A 23,341-nucleotide genomic window follows, 5' to 3' on the forward strand; every position below is an offset into this window, starting at 1 on the left:
CTGTGACAGCAACTGTGTAAGCTGAGAATGACTCAAAAAATTTATATGTTGAATTTTAATCTAAGTCAAGAAATGTGTTAAGAAGGAACTAGAAGTGCAAAACTTGTGTGGTACTAGTTCAGGCAGAGCAGCACTAGGATTAAGAACAGATTTGTATATAAATGAGTTGCATGCAACTGAAAGCTTATATGACTTATTGGCAAGTTCAGAATACAGAACTTTTAGATCTGCAGTACAGATAATTACCATTTGAGGTAGCAAGTCAAACGGTACGAGTATTTCAAGAGTTGGCCTGACAGGAATGGTGGATATGATTTAAACTTTCTAGTAACTTGCACAACAATTTGCCTGGTCACCAAAGAATGTTGTGAATGAAATTCTTATTTCTTTGTGGTACTGTAGTTGATGAAGAAAAGTGTTTTCAGAAATGGGCACGCACTCAGTTTTCCACCTCTTTTGTGTGGGGGATTGTTCCTTGTTCCTTCCTTTCTTGTTTGTAACTGGCAAATACACCAATGAGGAACACTGCTCTATAATTAAAGTACATCTCTGTCATGGGCAGATGGGGAATGAATGTTATGCCATTGTTCCACTTGCTGGGAGTGATGCAAAAACTGTGGTAAGAACTGAGAGGATTATATATTTCATACCTGATGAGATCTAAGGTGCTGTGAAACATTATCAGATGATGAGACTATTCTGAGACTTTTAGCAACAACCTTCCAAAACCCTTTCATGATGTGTGTATGGTGGTTTTCAGGCAGATATGATTTGATCAGACCTTAAATAGCTTGCCCAAGGCATCCATATGACTCTAGCTAATCATAGATTCCTTTTTTCAAAATGTGTAAGTTTTCAGTTATTGAAGTAGAAGTATTGTAGAGAAAATTTGGGTATTTTAGACAAGTCTTGTTTTGCTGTAGGAAGGTGCGTGGGTACCTAAAAGTTTGTTTAATTTAGCAAAGCTGATAAGCATAATTAAAATGAAAATTGCTTGAGCACCAATTCCAACTGTAATCCTTACCTTAAAAAAATCTTTATTCATACTATGTATATATGGAATAGAGGTGTTCAGTTCTGTATAAAATTACCGCATAAATTATGCAGCAATGTTAATAATTGAAAAATATATTAACACTCATTCTTACAGTTTTCATCCTTCTACAATCATGATTTTAACTACAATGTCTGTTTAGTTATTAATACAAGTACATGATATTTTTCACATTATGAATCCAATTCTGTGAAGTCTCTGGGAAATTCCAGGTGTTGTATGACCAACCTTGTTGTGTCATTACTGAATTTCACTGAATTTTTTTTAGAGTTGGAAGGGACCATATAGATCATCTAGTCCAACTCCCCTGCTGAAGCAGGATTAGGGTCTTAAATTTTGTTCCTGTAGTCACAGTTGTCGTATGATTCTTAAGTTATACAAACTTGACACATTTAACATTTGTGTAGCTTAGTAAAGGATGTCATCAAGTTTTTGCTTCAAGAATAGATTTGGTGGGAGAGAATTGCTATGAGCTATTTAAAGAGTAAATGAGGAAGAATCTCAATTTTAAAAGACCTTTGCTAAAATTTTTGCTTTGAGTTTCTTGACACCTATTTGTCACTCAATACAGGGGATGGCTACATATTTTTAATTGACGGTTTAACAGCTATAATCATTTAGGCTTGCTGTACATAGTATTATTTTTCATCATTTTTTCCCCCTCTAAACATTGTTTATTATTTCATAGTCTGTTTCTTTCTTTTAGGGTGAACATATTAAAAATTTCCTTTAAAAGGAAAAAATTTTTTATACAACAACGACAAAAACATGTAAGTAGTCATTTCGTTTTACTCAAGTGTTCGTATTCAATTTTTTTTTTGCCTTAAATGTTAACATAACAAAAGGCTCTATTGTGTTAACTTGTCTTTGAAATTCTGTTTTGTTAACTTGCCCTTGCTATTGTGGTCCTTCTATGCTTGCTCTGTTTCCCATTTTTGTTTCCTTTCCAGCATGGAATCTTTTCACATTCAGTCTATTGGACTATATCTGACCCATGCAGGTTTCTTCCCCCTTGCAGACTTGGGGGAAAAGCAGATCTTCATCCTTTCTCCAGTATTTTGTAATTAGTTTGTAATCCTGATTCTTGCGAGCATCTGCTGGTCTTTTCTTTGATGCTGTCTGTGCCCAGTAGAGTGCATCACTGCAGTGAATCTACTGAACAGCTGCTTATCCCATCTAGTAGGATTGTGTGGGGTCCCTTCTACTTCTGTGGCTCAGAGTTCTGGGCAAAAGGAAGATACCTGGAGAAAAGGACAGTTCTGCGCCTGAAAGACATGAGGTTGGAAATGGAAATAGTGCATCTCCTGCTGCATGTAACATGGAGCACTTTAGAAGTTGGCAAAGTATGTGAAGATAGTTGACAAAACTGATGTACAATAGAAAATTTAAGAGTAGTATTCATAATGCGGTGTGCTTTTTGCAGAACGGTGGTAATATTAAGCTATTTAATAGAACAAAATTATTACAATGCTGTACTGCCACAGTATGAACAGATAAATTAAGCTATCTTTTGAGGAAGAAAATATTTAATATGACAGGGGAAAAAATAGGGAAATTAGTGACCAACAGGTATATAGATACTTTAATTCAGTTGAGGACAGAACTCAAATAGTAAAAGGTAAGTGTTAACTTGTACCTAAACTTTATGAAGGTTCTTATAGTAAATGAGTTCTTAAACTGCTAGGAGCTATGTTACAAGATGACCTCTTGACCTGTGTCAATTATAGGGTCTGCTGAACGTTGATTGCTAGGGAGGTGGTTTTTTTACCCAAAAGGAGAGTATTTTTCTTTTCTTTTTTCTCCCCACGAGCCCCCTTCAACCTCCTGACTCCCAGATTGGTGGGTATCTCCCAGATTTAAGGAGTGTGCATGTATGTACATGTTCTTAATTTTCAGGGTTCTTAGGTACACAAAGTTAGTATCTTGAGATTGTGTAAACACTAGTGCACTCATAGCATGCACAAAGGCACCTGTGTTCTGAGAGAGTGTGTCCTCCATACATAGAGGGGGTCTTAAGTTTTCTGCAAGCTGTAAGTTTCTAAATATACTATTTATATGTATTTCACCGTATGAATAAAAGGCTGGCAAAGCATTCCACTATCTTGTGAGTGTAATTGTATTTGCATTACACTCAGTGTAATTGTATGACACTCAAAGGCATTGCCGCCTTCTAGGTTTGAGGACTAAAAATCACTGGTAAGGAGTCCTGTTAAATGCAAAATATTTTCAAGTATGCAAATATTGACAACTGACAGCAATTTCCAAATGTGTCTGTGAGAATAAGTGTAGGAAGAGAACTCTGAGACTGGTTAGTAACAATGGATAGTAAAATGAGCGTACTTTTTTTTTTTAATATGGAGGAATAAAGTGTCAATATATAACAGTTGCTGCACTCAAAGATCATGTGAAATATGTGTGTTCATTGCATAAAGACTTTACTGCTGTCAAAAGTTGAACTTCTCTTTCTGGAGACATTTCATGTGTCACATTTGGTGTCACATTTGAAGAGGGCAACATTCTCAAAATTTGTTCAGTGAAGCTTTTGTTAAATAGTGACAGTTGAGGGCTCTTGATTCTTTTAACTAATCTCCTCTTAAGTGATCATAGTTCTTTATTTCGTAACTCATGGAGATTACAGTAATGCACACTGTATCATGCTTAGAGAGCTACAACTGTAGGCCAGCTGTGTGACCTTTTTACTCTTTCTCAGTAGATATGAAAAAGCAGACCAGGTGTGCTATTAAATCTCCAGATATATCCACCCTTGTCAGTTAGCCCCCTGTGCCTGAAATTGAGGACAGCAAGTCCGCATCCCTGCAGTACTTAGTGTTACAGCTCTGAAGCTTGCCGTTGCAGTGCAATGGGAGTGAGGGGGCAGCTGGACTACTAGGGGTTTTCTCCAGAATGGTGGCTGGCTTGAGGGGTTTGTGTGGGCAGATGACTGAGGTCATGTCAGTTTTTGGATTTATCAGATTTTTGCTTGGAAGTGCAGGAGGGAATAGGTAAATGAGGCTGAAAGTAAGGAAGATGGAAGAAGGTAGGGAAAGCAGAGCAGATACTACATATTGGTAGGCAAGATTTTACTAAAGATGGCAACAGTGCTGTAACATTTCAGGATTTTTTATGCCATATGTGGATTTCTTTGCAAAAATCTGCAGAAAGTTCTCAAAGGCTATGAATTTGCAGTCATCTGGGACATGCCATGTTTCATTGATTTATTCTCCTTCTTTCTCTTACTCCTTTTTTCTTTCCTTATGACCCTGTTCTGAAGACTCACCTTATCTCACTACCTCCTTGCTACTCACCTGCTTTTACCCTCTCACTGCCTCAGACAGTTGATCAGCTACTTGATAGAAGTGTGCAATATTTCTGTTTCTACTGAAGAGCTACATAAGGGCTGAGGAGCAAGACTGATGAATCAGTGAATGTCTGATGCTATAAAAGCTCAGGATATGTAGACTTAATGAAGCGTGCAAGATTTAAGATAGGAATAGGAACCATGCTGGTTTGCGGGCAACATTTTAAAGCTTCCAGCAGTGAAACTTTATATCCGGTGTGCTTATCTAGTGCTTAAAAACAACTTTATTTTTTGTGTATTAAAATATGTGTTTACTTGCTATGCTGTAGATACTTTAAAATTCTCTGTGAATAGAATGGGCATATATCTGATCAAAGTTCTCTGATGCTGAAATAGCAAGAGACTCACTTTAGATATTGAGAATTGTTCCCTTTACTTTAATGGTCACAGATTTCTCTAGTTCTTGCTTCTTGATAACTATTAAAACATTCTTTTTGGAACTTGAGTTGAGAGACATGATAGGCACTAGATCCCTGGATCCCACTAGAACGCTCTTCTTCTTTAAAATGCTGCATCAATCTAATACCACAACTTGCAAGGTGGGCCTATTAGTGAGTATGCTGAGGTGTCAAAATTCAGTCATAATTCAGAGCAGCTGGAAAAGATGGGCAATGAAATGGAAAACTTGCTTTTTTTCACTGAAGTGCTGAGCTGTGATAGCAATTAACTCAGGTCGTACGTTATCTTCCTTTCTCCTCTGTTTTACTCTTCATTCCACTTTCTTTGCTTCAATAACTATATTAACTAACCAAAGCTATATCTTGTGCAAAACTCTTGGGATCTGAAATAGCTCAACAAGTGCTACAGTTGGTGAGGGCATAAATGTGGGTGGCACAACTGTTACACCTGTGTTTCACTAGCACTTTGGCACTGAAGTTACAAGTAAGAGTTTATAGGAAGACATGCAAGATTTGTATTATGCTTCCTTTTGATCTCCTCATTGTGTCCTCATGTTACCCACCCAGAAAGCAGCTCCAGAGCTGTCGCAGCTTTCTTTTCCCCCAAGATGTTAACATCTTCAATATCTTCTAAAAGACTATCAAGCAGATGCTTTTTGCATACTATGGCTCTTGAAAGGACATTGTTGAATTAAAGCCTTACGTGAAGTGTTTGAATTCAAAGATTGAGAGGTTTTTTCCTTTCTACATTGCAGCCTTAATGGAATGTTTAAGAATTTTGTTTGTCATAGGAGGTCAAGATCTGACTGGAAACCTGAAACTATATTTAACTGTTAAATATTATGCTCAGAAATACAGAATATTTACCACTCTAGACTTAAATATTTCATTAATACTGTAAAGATTAGGAACTGAAAAACTTAATAATTTTCCAGTATTACTTAAACTTTTAAAATGTCCACTTTGCAGTTTAGAATTTCATATAAACACAGGGCTGTTTTGGCCATCTCTAGCTCAGAATCCACTGTATGCTGGTTTTTTCCCCCCAAAAGCATTTTTCTTATTTAAGCTAAAATTGATTTTATTAATTAGTTTTTATTGTTTTATGAGCTTGTTTATTGTGTTTGATCTGCTTGCATATATTGAAACGTGGTATTTCTTACCGTTGCAGAACGAATCCAGAGAGCATATTGTTGCCTTCAACATGTTAAATTACAGAGCATGCAAAAATCTATGGAAATCTTGTGTAGACCATCACACATTTTTTCAGGCAAAGAAATCACTACCTCATGAAAAAAAGATATTGTCCCATTATTGGACCCTGGGTTCTAGAAACCCAGCAAAGTAAGTATTGTGTGAAAGTAATGTTTTGCTTTGTGATGGGAAGGGGAGGATTTGTGTCAGTGATAGCTCAAGTTGGAGCAACAGAGATCGGTTCTGCCCACAGCTGTGTTCCAGTCTGTATGTGAACGATTTGACAAGTTACATAGCTGTGCTTTCGCTTTCTGCAATGTCGTGTTGTTACAATGGAATTTTTCTTAGAATTTCCTTAAAAGATATGTGAATATAAGCATGTTTTACTGGTACTGTTTCAACTTGCTATTTGAGTTTGAGGTAGAAAAATGCTAGAAAGTAAAAATGTCATGTAACTAATGATCCAATGAAAGAATTTGCAGAACAGATTTGTTTTGAACTGTTTACCCCGTTAATGTCATATACACACTGTTTAATATATTAAGGTGATTTCAGGAGTGTGTGATACCAACCACTTATTAAGGGCATTGAGATGAAAAACTTTGTCCCATCCAAGTAACCGAGGTATCTTGTGATATCTTTTGTGACACTTCTTTTATTTGCCTCGTTGGGTTCTGCTAGTCATGGAGCTGGTAGTTTCATAGTGGTATCTGAGATCTAGTTCCCTGAAAGTAACACTTCAGAGCCTTTGATTTTGCTGTATGAAGTTGGGATTGTTCTTTCCCATGTGCACCAACTGGGCCCTAACTTCATGAAACTTCACCTGCCAGTCACTTGACGTTGTAACATCTTTCCGCATTTCTTCACAATTGACCTTTATTTTTGCCATCCTCAGTGATTAATATCTTCAGCAAATTTTGTTCACTCTTTTCTCTAGATCGCTAGTGAATATGTTGAACAGAAGAGCCCCCAACAGATATCCCTCTAAGATTTCACCACTGATCTTTTTTTTCCACTATAAATCTAAAACCTTTTTTCCTATTCTCTCTTTTATGTCACAAGTGAACAGGTAATTCCTCCAAGTGAGGACCCCATTCTCTAGTTCCTTAATGTCTTTATCCATTTAAGGTACCTTGGCAAATGTCTTTTTCAAATCTTGAGTAGATTAAATAACTAAAGTGGGAGGTTATACTCAAGTAGTGGGAGGTTATACTCAAGTAGTTCTGCTGTTTCATCTTAGAGGCTTTTAGATTTATTTTTTTTTATGTATCAGTCTCAGTGACTTCATTATATTGATTTGTTCTGTTGTTTCATTTATCAGCAATTCAGCTACAAATGTATCATGTCACATGTCATCATCGTCTCATCCCTGTCCTGTCCCCATCCCACCCCTGAAAAAAATTGTCATGAAACACATCAAAAATATTTCATATCAATAGTGAATGAAAAAGAAAGTCTTACGTCATTGTCTTCTCCAAATACGACATTTTGGAGGGTTCTTTGGTTGTCTCATCATCCATAGTCTCTGTAGACTCTAGAAACCTGCTTGTTCTGATTTTTGGAGAAGTATTTTATTGTTTTCTTTTTGTTTGTGGGTAGTGTGTGTTTTTGGTTTTTTTTGTAATGTGTTCCCTTAACAGTTTAACTTTAGACTTAATTTGTCAGACTGATTCTTTCTTTCCTGTTTTGTCATCATACTTCAAAAAGCTTCCCCGACTTTGGTGGCTGACTGACTTTTCATACTGTCTTGTCTCTTTAGCCACTGCAGAAATTCATACCGAGTGGACTAGTATTGCTTGTAAATGGAGCACTTAGCCCATGAGGGCTGACCAACAGTAAGAAGGCTGATAGAATGTTTTCTACTGGAGTGGAACTCCATATTTTCACCTGGTATTAGATCATAGCTGAAGCAAGTGAAACAAGTAGTTGTATGAACCGTAATCTAATTTTCTAGCATTTTACAGATCTGTGCTTTGAGAATTAACTCCTCTATGGAGTTATATGAGCGTGTTCTTCCTATAGTGAAGGTATTGAGGAGATTACTCTCTCGAAGCTTGTGGGATTGTCATGTCCTGGTGTCCTTTATTTCTCTCAAATTTGCGAAGAGATTCAAAATCTTGACGCTTGTATATACACATGCACACACAGGCGTGGCTCAGCCCTTGTAATGTTAAGAAAGCAAACAGTACTACAAGTTCCAAAGGATACTAGTTTAGTATCATTCCAATTTTTACAAAACATTGGATTTTTTTACAAATTTTACTGTTAAAATTTTTAATAGCCTGTAAGATGCAGGATAGTTCTCATTGTTGAACTGAGTTATTGAGAAAGACTACTTTTTGAGTAATTTCATGTTCTGAGGCATTTTCTCTGGTGAATTGCTTATTTAGGCTTTTAAGAAATCTTTAGGGACAACTTTCATTGTGGTATTTTCCATCAGCTTAATGATATCCTCTGTACTAATGCATTCTTTGGCCATATTTATGCCAGCAGCAAACATGAAATTTAGGATCTACATGAGGCAGAAATGACTCAGCAACCTTTACTATCAGAGACTGTTAAAGTACATAAGAGGTAACAATAGTTTTGGAAGACACTCGGTAGTTCCTATCAATTTAGTCACTGTCACTCAGCAAATTATTTTCTCAAAAGATTTAAGAAAAGGTGTGAACAAGTCACTTCTGAAGTTGTCTGTCTTATGTTGAAAACTTACTTTCCTACTTGTTTGTGATTGTGGAATGTTGTGACAGACAACACAAGCTTCCATGTTCCTTTTCAAGGGTGGCGCTGAGCTCATGTAGAAGCTGCGCAACGAAAAAAGGGTTTCTGCTTTCTCCAATGTGAGAGGGAGAAGAACTTTCTATTGAGTAAAACAAACAAAACCAACCAAACAAAAACTTCAAAACCCCCACCAACCACACCATACAACCCTGGAGGTTTTAAGGTTGACTTGTCTTCAATAATTATTTTCATCCAGCTTCTGTCAGCTTTGAAGAGGGTTACATTCAGGTTTTACCACCTTAAGTATCATAAGTTTTCCACTGGAATTTGTGGCTTTCTTGTACTATGTTCTTTTATAGTCATGCGAGGCAGATACCCTACTGTTTATTGCATCAGTTCAAATAGTTGAACTCTTGCAGCCCTTTAGTACAACTTCTTATTTGCACATCTCTGTACCCTTCTGGATTCTCGTAGCTTAAGATACCAATGGAATTCCATTTAAATTAGGCTGCTGAGTTGTATAAATCACCTGTAAGTGATAAGAACATGTAAAAGATATGTAAAATACTTCATAATGTAAAAACAGTTCTGGGTTGCTTTTTCTCTTTTACTAGTATAAACAAAAAGCAGTACAATGCGAAGCATACTTAAGTTTTGATATTAGCATGAGTAATATCCACAGCATCAACAACATTTTTTTTTTTTTTTTTTAATACTATGTAAAATAAAGACATTTCAGCTCTGTAGCTCACATATCTGCTATCCCAGCCACCCATTATGTACAGCTCAGGACTTAGAGCGCTAAAGGTGTCTTTCTGTAACTCATAAATTGCTGCTTTTCCATGAGAAATTCTAGACCTGTAAACTTCAGGGTGAGCAGCTTGTCTATCTTGGAATGCTGTGTAAAAAGATGCATGAAAGTTAGTTTATCTCAATTTTTCTGTACTTTAAAAATTTCTTTATGCTGTATAATTCCACTAGTAAGTTATTTTTATTGCTTTCCTAGCTGAGGTTCTGATTCTGATGCAAACCTTATCTTGTTGGGTTCTTGTCACAAGAAGCAGTCCAGACTTGGAGATCCCCTTTTCATGGCAGATTTTTCTCTCATGGTTTATTCCTATAAGGAACACATCACTCGGTTGTGACTTCCTTCTGGAAATAGAGAATGGTCAGTGTAGCTCGTACTTGCTGAGGCAGCAGGTAGATGGTTAAAGTAGTCCTGTGCTCAGTGAAGCCATTAGTGAATTATTACCCTTCTATGAGTTTTAACAGGAGAACATCTAGAATCTTTTGTCTGTATATTTAAACCATGTTTTGTCAGGCACTCAGCTCAGTGCCAATAGGACATACTGAATTTCCTGTTTTCCCCTCCATCTTCTTAAACACAATTGGGTTAAAAATAACTCTCAGAAAAGGTTATTTTTACCCAGACTTCTGATTAGCATTGTAGCAAGGATTAATGAACAGTTTTATTGCCACAAGTGAAGGACAGCAAATGGCTCTGTGAGAATGCAAATGCATAAGTAAGGAGGGATAAGCACAGGGGACTCTTTAATACACATGAATTACAAAATTGACTTTCATAATCATATTTTATTTCATCTAAGTTTTCTATGCAAAATAATTCACATACAGTTTTTTTTATTTCTTTTCAGGTCTGTAAACAGCCAGTACTGCAGAAAAGTTATAGGTGGGATGGTTTGGAACCCATCTATGAGACGATCTTTATCAGTTGAGCATCTAGAGACCAAAAGCCTTCCATCTCGATCACCTCCTGTTACCCCTAATTGGTAAATCCAGTTTCAGCCTTTACCATACCTTCCAGCCTCCTACCTTTTCTAATTGTATGTACTGTAGCAGAGTAATTATGTAGTACATACATATATTTTTTTAAATTTATTATTCTGAGAACCTGTATGATGACAGGAGAAGAGTGGGTGTCACTTATCTCAACTTTAGCAAGGCTTTTGATAATGTCTGCCAAAATATACCCAAGTTAAGACATTATGTTCTGAAAGGGTGGACAACAAGATGTTTGGTTTTTTTTTTAAAATAAATGGTTGGATTACTGGCCTCAGAGGGGAGTTGTTAATGGGTAATACTCTGCCTGGAGGCCAATAACACGTAGACTATTGCAGGGGTCTATCTTGGGACCTGTCCTGCTTAATATCTTTATGATGTGGAGGAGGCAATGGAGTGCTTGATCATAAAGTTTGCAGATGACACCAAACTGAGGGGCTGAGCCAATCCGCTTGGAGGCAGCGGCTGCTATCCAAAGGGACCTTGATAGTCTGGAGAAATGGGCCAACAGAAACTGTATGAAATTCACTGAAGACAAATGCAGAGTCCTGGAAAGGAGGAACTCAGTGCAACAGTATTGTCTGCGATGCAACTCTTTGGAAAAGGACCTGGTGATCTTTGTAGTCAGCAAACAGTACACGAGCTATGTGGTGTGCCCTGGCAGCTAAGTCCAAGAGCAACCTGGTGGTATTAACAGAAGAGTAGATGGTACATAAAGGGAAGTGACTTATCCCCCTTCTACTCAGCATTCATTAGACCTTATTAGAATGCTGCCGCCACTTTTGTGTCCTTTAATACAAGAAAGACACTGACAAACTGCAGCGAGCTCAGCAAAGGCCACCAGCCATCAAAGTAGTCAGGAGGCTGGAGGAGACTGAGACAACTACACTTGTTCAGCCTGGAGAAGAAAGGGTTTCCCGGATGCCTAATAACAGCCTGGCAATACTTAGGAGGAGGCACAGTTGAGCAGTGGTTGTTTAGACAAGCTGTGTAGTCTCTCTCTATTCTTCAAGTTTTTTGAGATCTGACTGGTTAAAGCCTTAAACAGCCTGCTCTGACCTCAGTTGACTCTGCTTTGAGCAGGAGCTTGGACTAGATGACTTCCATAAGTCCCTTCCAACCTGAATTACCCTATGATTAGAACTTTAACAATGCAGGTAGCATTTTAGAGGGGGGACAAAAAACAAATCAGTTCAGTGTACTGAACCTAGCAGTGGATGATTGCCTAGTATACCATACAAAATGTTTAAAAATTGATTATTTAAAGTGAGACCTATAGACCTGTCTTGAAGATTTCAGGATATAGATTGCAATAGGATAGAAATTTCACTTTGATATAGTTTTATGAACTTCCAACTTGTGTTTGTGTTCCTTATTTTTAAGGCGGAGTCCTAGACTACGTCATGAAATTCGTAAACCACGACACTCATCTGTAGATAACCTTACAAACGAGATTAGTTATATTACTGAAACGGAGGATGTTTTTTATACGTATAAGGGCTCTCCAACATCAAAGGATAGTGATTCGGAGTTCTCTCAGAACCGTAGTCCACAAAGGAGGTAAGGACTTTGCAAACAATTCATTGGCTATTTTGATTTTTTTAAAAACACTAAGCAAAAAACCAAACAGCTTTAGAATAAAATAGTCATCATTGGTTATAATATTAAAATGAATTCAAACAGTTTTATGTTTGCATAAGCTTTATTTTGACAAATTGCTGAACTGCAAATGCTATGATACAAAATGACCAGTTAAAAACAAACCGACCCTTCATTTCTAAACAATTCTCAGTAGTTGAGCTCAATAAAATTAGAGAGGCTATAAAGGCAGGCCTTCATAGCTGTAATGTTTATGATTATCTATAAAATTATTATTAATAATATTCCTAGTAGCTTCTGCACTCCTTTTTTTACCTGTTATAAACTCTTCCTTTTTTATTTTGGGGGGTGGGGTGCGGAGGAGGAGACATTGACTTCTTTTAAGAGCTCACTTATGTTCCACATCATCAGTTGGAAAGAGTTACTGCATTTGAGTAAACTTAACATAATAATGCTAGCAGTAATCCATCTTTTTCTTCCTCAGAGGAATTGTAGATTGCTAGTCTAAAGGCAGTCTCTGCCTTTTGCCTTGATGCACTTTTGCTGTATTCCTTGAGAACCAACTTTGTTCTCCCCTGAAGTGTTCTAAAGACTGCTAGGTTTGCTTCCAGGGCTTGAAGCATCTATCTTTGTACACTGCTTATTTGTTTGCCTATACATAACATTTTACATGTGGCTTCACTGTTCTCTTACAGAGGCATTTCTTAATGAGTAACTTCAGATTAACACAGTATTAACTTCAGAAATAGGGGAAAAAATCATTAATTGTTCAGTCTCCAAAAGAAAACAGAGCTACTTTAAAACTTTCAGCTGGGGAGAATATTATGTATTAAAATACAGGTTCCTTTGTAATGTTACAAAAGGAAAATGGTTTCTAGTGATCCCTAGTAACTTCAAGGCAAGGTGTGTTTTGAGAAGCAATGTATTAATGGAAGCTGATAGGACTCGCCTACCTCTGTGATGGTGTGCAGCTACTAACTGTAGCTTTAAATTCAATTTAAACTGTTTTCTTCAAGTTTTAACTTATTATTGTTTATTATTTAGGTATTGTTACTACATTACAGCAGAGAGGTTTCTATGAAAGTAGGGCAGAAATTAACATGTGCATATTTAGAGTTTGTCACTGTGGTGTTTTAAATTGTTTTTCTATTTTTCTGACTAGAAGTCAGAAGGACCTTAGTACTACTAGTGTCAGTAGTCACTAGTAGTGTCAGACAATATAAAAAGGTGATGCCTCTAGGTGTTGTGAACAGTCAGAGATAGGAAGCTATGTCTTTCTTGTGTGTTAACTTTTACAGATTATACACTCTTAGAAGTATTTTCTGAGTAAAACTGATAAGCAGACTATAAAAGATGATGATGAGTGTAGAAGCAGTAAACAGAAAACTAAGCTACCATGCTGCATTGTGTGACTGGCAGATTGTGTCCTGCCAGTTTAGTAGGGGTTTGGGTTTTTTCCTTTTATTTTCCATTTTCTTTTCCTCCCCTGTAGTGTGGGTTTTTTTTTCCTTTCCTTCCTGTTTCACCTTTCCTATGCCTACAGAGAATGGGGTTGGAAAGCTTGCTTTTATGCTGCTTCTCAGACAGTGAAAATAGGATGTTCTAAATTTGAAAATTATAGTGTTCATTTGTTTTCTTAGCACTAAATGACTATGCTGTATCTGAGTAATATCACTCACTGTGGAGACGATTACTGTTATTATCTCATGTAAACCAAATTTTCTATACGTCTTATCCTCAACGTATTCTTGCTTTCTTGGGTGTGTTTATAATATTTGATATTCTGCAGATAACTGAAAAAGTGCTTGCATAAATCTTACAAATTTAAATTTGAAGAGTGTGTTTTGGAAGGAGAATGTAATGCATGGAATGAATGTTCCTTTGTTGTACTGTTACTTTTGTATAATGGTCATTGATACTTTCCTTTTAACAATTAAGGTAAAATATACAGTAACCATACAAATAAAACCCATATTTCTTCTCTACACTGAAGTTTTCAAGAGTTTTTTAGTCCACATTCCAGTTTTTCTTCTTTTATATTTTTACAGTAGTTATTATTTGCCTCACTCCCCTTGTTGAAAAATGTAAATTAAAACTAAGTATATATGTTTAGTCAAATCTTTCTTTCCCTGAATGCTTTATTGAAAGAGGGAATCTTAAACTATCAGCTAAATCCGTTTTCTAAAAAATGAGTTTAACTTTTGTGTATCTTCAGTATTAAATATGGACAAACACTTGTCCTGGACTTTTGCCACACTTCAGGCGTATTTAGATATTAACTATAAATCACCTTGCAGAGTACTGATAAAACCAACCCATTTTTGCCATGATGGACTTCGGTAGATTTGAATTGACATAACTGAAACATGTTATGGAAAATTATTGAAATTGTAAATCTGGTTTTCTTTTTTTCCTTAGAGGAGAGCCAAGAGTAGCTTCTCATAGTCCTGATAACATATGTTGTCTTTAGAAGGCTCTTTTTTTTACTGCCTAGCCTGCCATCTGAGACTATCAAAAGAGGCATTAGTTAATGCTAATTATAACTAATGAATAGTTTTCATATGAAAAAAATCTGAAAGTTTTTTGAGAACTACTAGCAAACAACTGTAAGATGCTGACTTTTAATTGCTGAATTGTTATGTCTGGGACCTCAAATCTTAATTATAATCATGCAGCTGCTTGATTTTTGTCAACTAAATATGTTTACATCAATTTCATTTACTGTGTCTGAAGCTCAAGACTGCAAGCTGCGGTTAGCCTGGGATGTGGCTCTTCTCTATTTTTCAGGCTGTCATTGGCATTTCAGGGGTGGGGGTACAGTCTTCACCTCTTTCATTTCAGCCCCTGGGTAATGTCTTAAGTCCCTTTTGTTAAAACAAGTGGTCTAAGATAGACCTACCTTCAAACTGATCTGCTGTGATACAGTGCTCGTTGAGACAAATATATAGTTAAAATTTATATAACAAGACATACTGTGTACCTAATCCGAACAAGGTACAGTTGGAACCTTGGTGGATATCAGAACTGTAGAAGCCACCCTTGCTGGCAGAGTACATATACCTGCACTTATTTCCCTGTACACTTTTTTACCTACTGGCAATACAAAGTATAATTATTTTCTCAATAATAGTTTTTCTTGCTGTGTTTATTCACTTAAGGGAATCAATCAAGTTCTATTTTCGTTCTATAAAACAGTACACAATTTAGAAAACAAATTATGTGGAACAGCTCTTAAAGTTTAGAGGGCATAAAACACATCAGTTATTAATATTTCTTCTTCTTTTTCTTTAAGTGTGTTGTACTGTGTTTATGTGTCAACAGCTAGAACTATGTTCACTGTTAAATGCTTCTAAATAAGATGCTGGAGATAAGGGCCAAGAATATTTTGACGTTTATTATATTGTGTCCCTGAAGAATATAGTGATTGTCTTAAAATTTGTGTGAACCTTCTTCTGTCTAACTGAAAGTTGAGGTATATCCTACAGTCTGTGACTGGAAAAAAGAAAATTGGAAAATAGAGCAAACTGTGCTCATAGGTGAACTATAGAAAACCAGGGCAAGCTTGCAAGTCTCGTGTTGGTGTAGCTAGACTGCTTCTGCTACCCAAATTATCTAAGGTACTTTCACATTCAAGTACAATTTGAGGCTCCAACGTGAAAAGAAGCCATTTTTCTCTTTTGGATTAGTGTCTGCAGAAAAGATTGGAGCTGTCTATTACATATGTATTATAGACAAAAAATTGCTCTAATCTCAAATTAACATATATTAAATAGAGCTTTATTCACAGGGTATGAATAGGTTTGCCTATCTAAACCAACCATCTCAAATCACAGCTGCATACAAAACCTGTCATCAAAGACAGTGCTGAAGAGGACTTCAAGAGGACTTTTGTTTAGCCCAGGTCTCCCCAGCCTTTGTGAAGAAAGCTTCCCCTGTCAGTTCTTTCTCCTCTGTGTTGCCCTGCTGCTGCCCAACTCCTACTGCCACTGAAAAATTAACACTAACACAAACATGGAGCCTACACTGAGCCTTCTGAAGTCTCATAGGTTGCTTTCTGTGTTATACCACACTTTTTGTTATGGCTGTGCCTCACCAGTTCAGAACAGGTAATCTAATCTTCTGACTATATCTTGTACTCACTCTGTTACTATATTTATCCCATGTCTACATACATATGCACATGCTACTACTATTATTTTGTTTTTAAAATGTTTTCAAGAATAATATTGAGATGAAACATAATAATTAGTAAGTATACTTGTTTGATAACTTTTTTTCAGTTAAAATTGGCTTTCCCTAGTCTTGACTTCAGCTTTCCTGAAGATGTTTTTCTTGAGGGATTTACATTTTCTTCATTGAAGCACTGCTGCTACTGACTTACTTATTTTAAGCAAGGTAGAAAACCTCTCTGTTCTGTGAGGTTGCATATCTTATCTTCAGATGTCCTTAAGCGCTGAGGTATGCATTAGGGAAGAGTTATGAAGTCTTATGGCTTTCCTTTAAGATAGAAAATAAATAAAACTATATTATGAGGCTTTATTATTTCTAAAGTTATCTCTGCTGAAAAGCTGCTTTAATTTGGTGGGTTTTTTCAAAGTTGTGTCATAACAACAGGCTTCCTGGCATCAATCCATCCAGTGGATCCTGACCATCTGCTGTCCTGATAGGTAGCCCGGATAGAGCTCCTGAAAGAGCTTACCTTTGAGAAAAATGTTTCCATTTCAGTGTAAAAGGCTTAAACCCCAGCTGGTTATTTTTAAAGGCTGGCTGATGGACTTGTGTAGGGAATTTTTTGATCACAGTTATCTATCTTTTTTTTTTAAAGTCTGGCATGGTACCTGACGATTACCACCGTTGCAGTTTTTCTTGATAAAGGGTACAACTGGAGTTTCCAAATTTGGAATGAAGAAAGCCTCACTGGTGGAAGAGGAACAAATCATCATTACTGATATGCCTTTCTGTGACACTAATGCAATCTGTATGCTAATGTGTCATTTGAGGGCAAAATGCAACAGTAAAATTGGTCATATTCAAGCATGTTTCGGGGCCAGATTAGGAAATTCCAAAATATCTTCAATTTAAGCAGTAACCTTCAAATCCAATTTGGCTTTAACTGGGGCAATAGGCTGATTATATTTTGTATTCATGTACTCTGACATGCTTGATCTTGTATCAGATAGCAGTTTTTGTCTTGAAAGTTTTTGTCTGCATTGCCTACTCCCCATACAAGTTCTGGTTCTCAGTACTGACTTTTGTTTGTTGTTTTGTGGGTTTTTTTTAATTAAATTTTAAAAGTAGCTAATATATAGGGAATGTAGTAATGTTTATCACACCCAGTCATTAACGTGTAGGATCCTTCACCGATGAGCTGTTACAAAAACTGAAAAAAAAATTGAAAGAAACTACCTTATCCTTTACCTTGAAGTAAATAAGTAAAAATTGAAATTACTAAAATGAGTGTTAGTGTAAACTAAAACGTTTATGTTCAACTATTTGTGGTAAAATAAAAATCTGTATATTTAAATGTTTCAATAATATGCATTTTAAACACTTGATGACCTTAAAATACCAAAGTCCAAGCTTTGCCATGAAAGTCTAGACATGTAACTGAGTAGTATTTAAGAGGCTTTGAACTTTAATTTTCCCTATATGTTCCTTTCCTTTTTCTCAAGCATCTTATGGTGCATGAAGTGTGATACAGATGTTCACACCCCACAGTGAAATGAGAAATGAACATGAATGAATGAATGTCAAAAAATGAAAACTGAAAACCACTGTTGTTTAATACTCTTAAACTCTGAGACTCCAGCTGTGGGGAGCTGTATGGCTTTCAGCCAGTCCCTATGAAAAGGGAAGAGTATCCTCCACTCTTTCCCTGTTCATGGATTTAAGGTTTTAATCTGGCATTGTGGGAAGACAAATACCCACACTTGACTCTTAATTGGATGCTGTCTCATTAAAGTAAGCTGGTGTTTCTTTCAGACAGAAAGGTGTTAGAAGCAAAGGTTACTGAAACAAACAGGTTTCTTTGTGGTTCAGGATAATCTTATTCATGTTACCAGTGTAGGACTAATTTCTCCCTTATGTGAGGAGCAGAGCTTATTTTTGCTTGTGTAAATTCATTTTTAATAGCTTGTGCTTTTTAAAAATGTCTTTATACTATAGGTGGAATAGTTTGGCACATTAATATGGTTGTTGCTTGCCCTATGAGTGCCCTTTTTCATGTTTTTGAATACACTTTTCTGAGTGGGAAGGGTATTTGTTAGTAAGAATATATAAATTTAACTGTGTATATAAGGTGCTATTTTTAAGTGAAAAAATAACTATTATTGGCTTGAAAAAGTAACCTGATAAAGCTGTGTGGATGGTTTTGCTACTTGAACTGTATTCAGTTTCTCTGTAATGAAATAATCCAAAAATGTCTGGTTTAAAACAGCAGACTGCCTAGGAACAAGAGTTTTGGTAGTTTTTTAGAGTAGGCTCAGTGGCCTAACAGAAAAGATTAGCTGTGACATTTTCTGCTTAACCTGTATTTTAGAAAGATTATTGTACAACACATTTCTAAGTGATGAGGTATTGTATCACTCGGCAAGAAAACCTTACTGACAAATGAGGCATTATAGATCTTATATTTTTAAGTCACACATTGGTGAGATAAATCTGGCTAGTTTTTCATAGATATGAGTGTCATCTGTAGAAGGACAACCAAAAGGCTGGAGGGAGGATTTAGGAAGGGTCAGTCGCATTGTTGCTTTACTCTGCCAAGAGTAAATATGGAGGCAACTGTTCTCGGAGTTGCACAGCAAAAACAGGTGAGGCAATTGACACAAGTTACAGCAAGGGAAATGCTCAAAAGACAGTAGGGGAAAAAAACCAATCCTACTGAGATTAGTTAATCCCTCATACACCTTGACAGAAAGGTGGAGGTTTTTCCATCCTTGGAGAACCTCAAAATGCAACATGACAAGGACCTGAACATCCTCATCTAACTTTGTTGGCTGCTCTTTGAACAAGAGTTTAGTTGATCTCTCAAGATCACTTCCAACCTAAATTACTTTGTGTCTACAATTCTACTTGTTATAAATGCAATATATTCCTGCATAAGCTTTTCTCTTAAACATGCTTGCAAAGCTATAAACCTCTAACTTACATTCTAAAACTATTTTTTTGCTGGTGATACAGCTGGCATAATGTGTATAGTGCCAGAGTTGGAGGGGAAGGAAATGAAATGATGAACTAGTATACAAAAAGGAAATTCACTTGCACTATGCTATGAATTTCTGGAAGTGCACATATGCTCCTGATGTAAGTGTGATGCATCATCTGGTGAAGATATTGCACTGAAAATAGATTTCCTGAACGTATGCTGTATTTGTTCAATTCTTTCAGCTTACCATTTTGATAGACAATAAACTGTAGCTGCATAGTGAGATTTGGTGAATGTAATAGAGAAACATCATTATTTTAACTAAAATATTATTCCTTTTGTCAACAAAATTTTGAAAGAACTACAGTTGAGTAAAGTACCCTTCAGATATATCCAGCCAAGTCCTAGTAACTACTTTCTTGGTAGAAAATGGCAAATAATTAAAACACAGAAAATTAAATCAGGTTGTTTATCTGTAATTTTTAATCATATACAGATGTGTTCAATTCCTTGTTCTTAAAAAAATCTCCATTTCTCAAGATTGTCGTCCTTACTCATATACTTCAGTCTTTCTCAAGGAAAATGTTGTTCTAATACTAGGCAGTGGATCTCAGAACATTTCAATTAGTTTCAAGTTAGGGTTTTAAGACTACTACTAATAGACTTTTATGAGTTTTACTGTGCTTTTCCACTCAAAGATACATGAAAACAGTACATGTATATATTTTGCTTAATGTAAACCTTTCTTTTTAAATATACATCCTTATTAAAATGTACTACACTTTCCTTGCCAGTTCAAATAGCAGTCATTTCACATCCAAAAAAGAAAGTCTCAAAGTTGAATTGCAAATCTGTGATAAGACAAATTTTGCAGCAAGCAGAGCAGTTGCAGAGTATCAGAATACATGAAACTTTTATGGAAAGTCAGTAGACTGGAATACGGTCCATAAAGGCAATGCAGAGTAATTGAAATTATCCTTTTATGGGTGATGGCAGCAGCTTACAAATGTGGATGTTTGGGATTTATAGGAAAATGATTGAAAAACTTGTGTATACCATGAAGTCTGCAAGTTTTTCTTGTAGTGGTACTCTTAAGTATGCGCTACAAAGAATCTACGTGGCCTTCTTACACAGTCATTTTATTTGTAGAAATGCTGAATGTTAACTGTGCAAGTCATTCTGTATATATAAATCTCTCTAAAAGGCAGCAAAAAAGTGTGACTGTAAATGTTTTCTACTTATTTGGCTGATGAATAATGATCCCCTTTTTAATGGTGAGCTCTCAGAAAAGAGGTGATAATGGAAGTGCTGGCACACTCAGTCTCCCCAGCCCTGCAGGTGTTACAATAAAAGAAGCTTTAAAAACTTCAAGAACACCACAAGGGCATAAACCTACAGATGTTTCCTTCAGTTGTTTGTAAAGGGGGAGTTTTGCTACAGTTCTATTGTCTTGGTTGTCCCTTTTCTCTCGGGGTTTTACTCTGCTGTAGTTTATCATCCTCGGTTCTCAGAATAGCAGAATTCCCCAGTAGGGCACAGTGAAATGGGGAGGAGGGGTCTTTCCTTAAGACCTATTCTTTTTGTCCTCCTGACAGAAGAGGAAAGTTAGATTATTTTTTTTTTTCAGGGCAAAGAGTTTTATTATGAAGATTATCACTAGCAGAGCAATCCACAGTGAGGGAAAGATTGAAATGGCATCATTTTAGATATATTGTGGAATAAGGAAGAGCTCTAAAGTGCTGCTTGTTAGCTGCACTGATGGAAAGCTTAATCTCCTTGCAAGGAAGGGCTCTCTTTCTTGATGAAAAAGTTGAATGGCTGGTCTGGTGAGTGTTCTCTTTTATTGACTTAAAAATATGATCCTTGTCCTATGTTGTGAAATGAGGAAGATATGTTAGTAAAACATGGAATACTGTATAACCAGAAAAGATCATCTAATTATTCATGCTAACATATGAGTAATTAAATGTTAGAAATACTATTTAAGCTGTGGAGATCAAAATTCTGTAACTATAGCATGTTGAGCCACTAAGGACTTTAGGAAGACACAGCTGCATTGCCCCTGATTAATTCCTTTAAGCACTGAACTTGGTCACTTTCTAGGTCAAATTTTTGGTTACCTTTTTCCACTTTAAAAGGTTACAGAATGATTCAGTAACTCTTTCAGAGCTGATATGTTTGAATTAAAGTGCAATAATTCAACAGATTAAACCTTCAGCAAATATTACTAAGAATTTATATCCCACATCAAAGTCTCTGATTGTATTGGTGAGATGATGAAAAATTTGCTTTATGTTTATTCACAGTATCTGAGTGGAAGCCCAAGTTGTGTTCTTTCTCAAATGATCTCATTTTATTGGGGGAAAGAGGGGAGATATATTATTGGGATATTGTGTCTGTTTGCATCATGGTTTTACAGGTTGTAAATTTTTGTTGAAGGCTTTTGGAAGGGGTTAACTTGCGGCAATGTGAATTCTGCATAGGGTTTGGTAATAGAGCTGTAGCTCTACTGTGGCAAAACGTAAAGACGTACAATTTCATTGTTCTTTGCCTCACAAGGAAATCAATTAGCTTAAACGAAAATAAATCCAATGGTTCTTTATTTTTATCATGACTTCCTAAGGAAATAAGGCTTATGTCATTGCACTGCCCGTCTGCTTCTGTCCCCACATGACAATGTCTGGATGACTGCAGTCAAATCTAATGTTGGAGTCCAGTTTTCAAAGATGTCAAGTTTTCCACATAGTGAAAGTCAGTGACTAGGCAAGAAAAAAACCACTCTTAAACTGATCTTATCCTCTCACTGAGCAATTACAGTACAAGTTCAATGGTTGTCTGTTCTATTTAGATGTAGGCTGATCAGGCAGCAAGTGAGTGCGCATTCTCAAAGGATCTTCTGTGCACTGCTCACACTTAGAGGGTAAAAATACTCTGGGGATTGCAAACAAGGAGAACCAGAGGTATTTGTGGGAGAGTAGGCATGGATATCAGCGGAATCAGAAGAGGGGCATGACTTCAGTAGAAAAGGAAAAAGTTTTAATGCTTTAAAAAAAAAATTTACAAGGGCACACAACCCGAACCTCCACAAATTCTTAGGGAATCAAGCTTCACCATCTCTGCCTCTCAAGGAAGAATTTCTTCATATTGTAGAATTCATATAAGGAAACTTAACTAGAGTGATACTGCTGATAATTTTGCTGTAGTTTGGATGAAACATAGTATATAATTCTGAGTATTGAGGTTGTTTTAGAGAACAATAGTTGAAAATTTAACTGTATGCTGTGAATTCCCTCTTTTAACTTGACAATTCAACAATGCTACATTCAAACCAAACTACTACATGTTTGTATTTTTCCAGCACAGACTTATACCACTCCAGGTTTTTTGGTCACTACCTAATTAAATTTGTAAAGCTATCCCATCTCTCTTAAAATTAGTTTGCTTTGCAAGCACCTTTTTGGTAACCTTTGGTTTCAAATTTATCTTAGTAGCACACCTATTGTTTTAATCGATGTAATATAGTTTAGCTCACTGTTTCAGGTGATTTCTGATGAAGGTAATTGAAAGCCTTAGAAAATACTATGTACGCCAAATTTTTGTTTCTTTTCCATGCTAGATTGTCCTCATCTGTGTAACCACTTCTGCTTTAATTATGCTTTGTCTTAAAGTTTTCTGTCAACATCTGTTCTTGCATTATGAGAACGTGTAAGAAAATTCATGTTGCTGAAGCAGCCTACGCTCATTTCTTGTTACCTACACATAAAGATTTTGCCACATTTGACTTTTACAAAACAGTCAGTGACATCTGTAGTCATTATGATCTGCATCTAAAACTTTCTTAAATAATGTAGTGTGTCTTGCGAAGTAATTGTCTCTGTAAATTCCAACATAGTTCAAGTTGCAGTAGCAGATGTGTGTTGTTTGTAGTTGGGCTTGTGCCAAAAGTGGAAGTGGGTGGTTAGAGCTGGCCTGGGATTTTTGTTGAGTGCTTCATATATTCCATAATTGCTTGTTTCAGACTTTCAGCATAGGATTAAGTATTCTTTAATTTACTGTGAGTGTACCTTTTG

The 23,341-nt window shown here is 36.3% G+C and overlaps 1 protein-coding gene across 4 annotated transcripts in view; it reads left to right on the forward strand.

Annotated features, from left to right (window-relative positions):
• Positions 1–23,341, forward strand: part of PTPN3 (protein tyrosine phosphatase non-receptor type 3) — a 95,778-nt gene that overhangs the window by 39,866 nt on the left and 32,571 nt on the right. For 2 of the 4 annotated variants that reach the window (XM_074146115.1, XM_074146117.1), the window contains 4 exons: positions 1,761–1,824; positions 5,982–6,154; positions 10,381–10,515; positions 11,909–12,085. In XM_074146115.1, the coding sequence (XP_074002216.1) occupies positions 1,761–1,824; positions 5,982–6,154; positions 10,381–10,515; positions 11,909–12,085 (549 nt within the window). The remainder of the gene's footprint in view (positions 1–1,760; positions 1,825–5,981; positions 6,155–10,380; positions 10,516–11,908; positions 12,086–23,341) is intronic. The other 2 variants (XM_074146116.1, XM_074146118.1) reach the window with 1 other exon arrangement.

The sequence above is a fragment of the Numenius arquata genome, chromosome 4 (genome assembly GCF_964106895.1).
Source record: "Numenius arquata chromosome 4, bNumArq3.hap1.1, whole genome shotgun sequence".
NCBI classification, from domain to species: Eukaryota; Metazoa; Chordata; class Aves; order Charadriiformes; family Scolopacidae; genus Numenius; species Numenius arquata.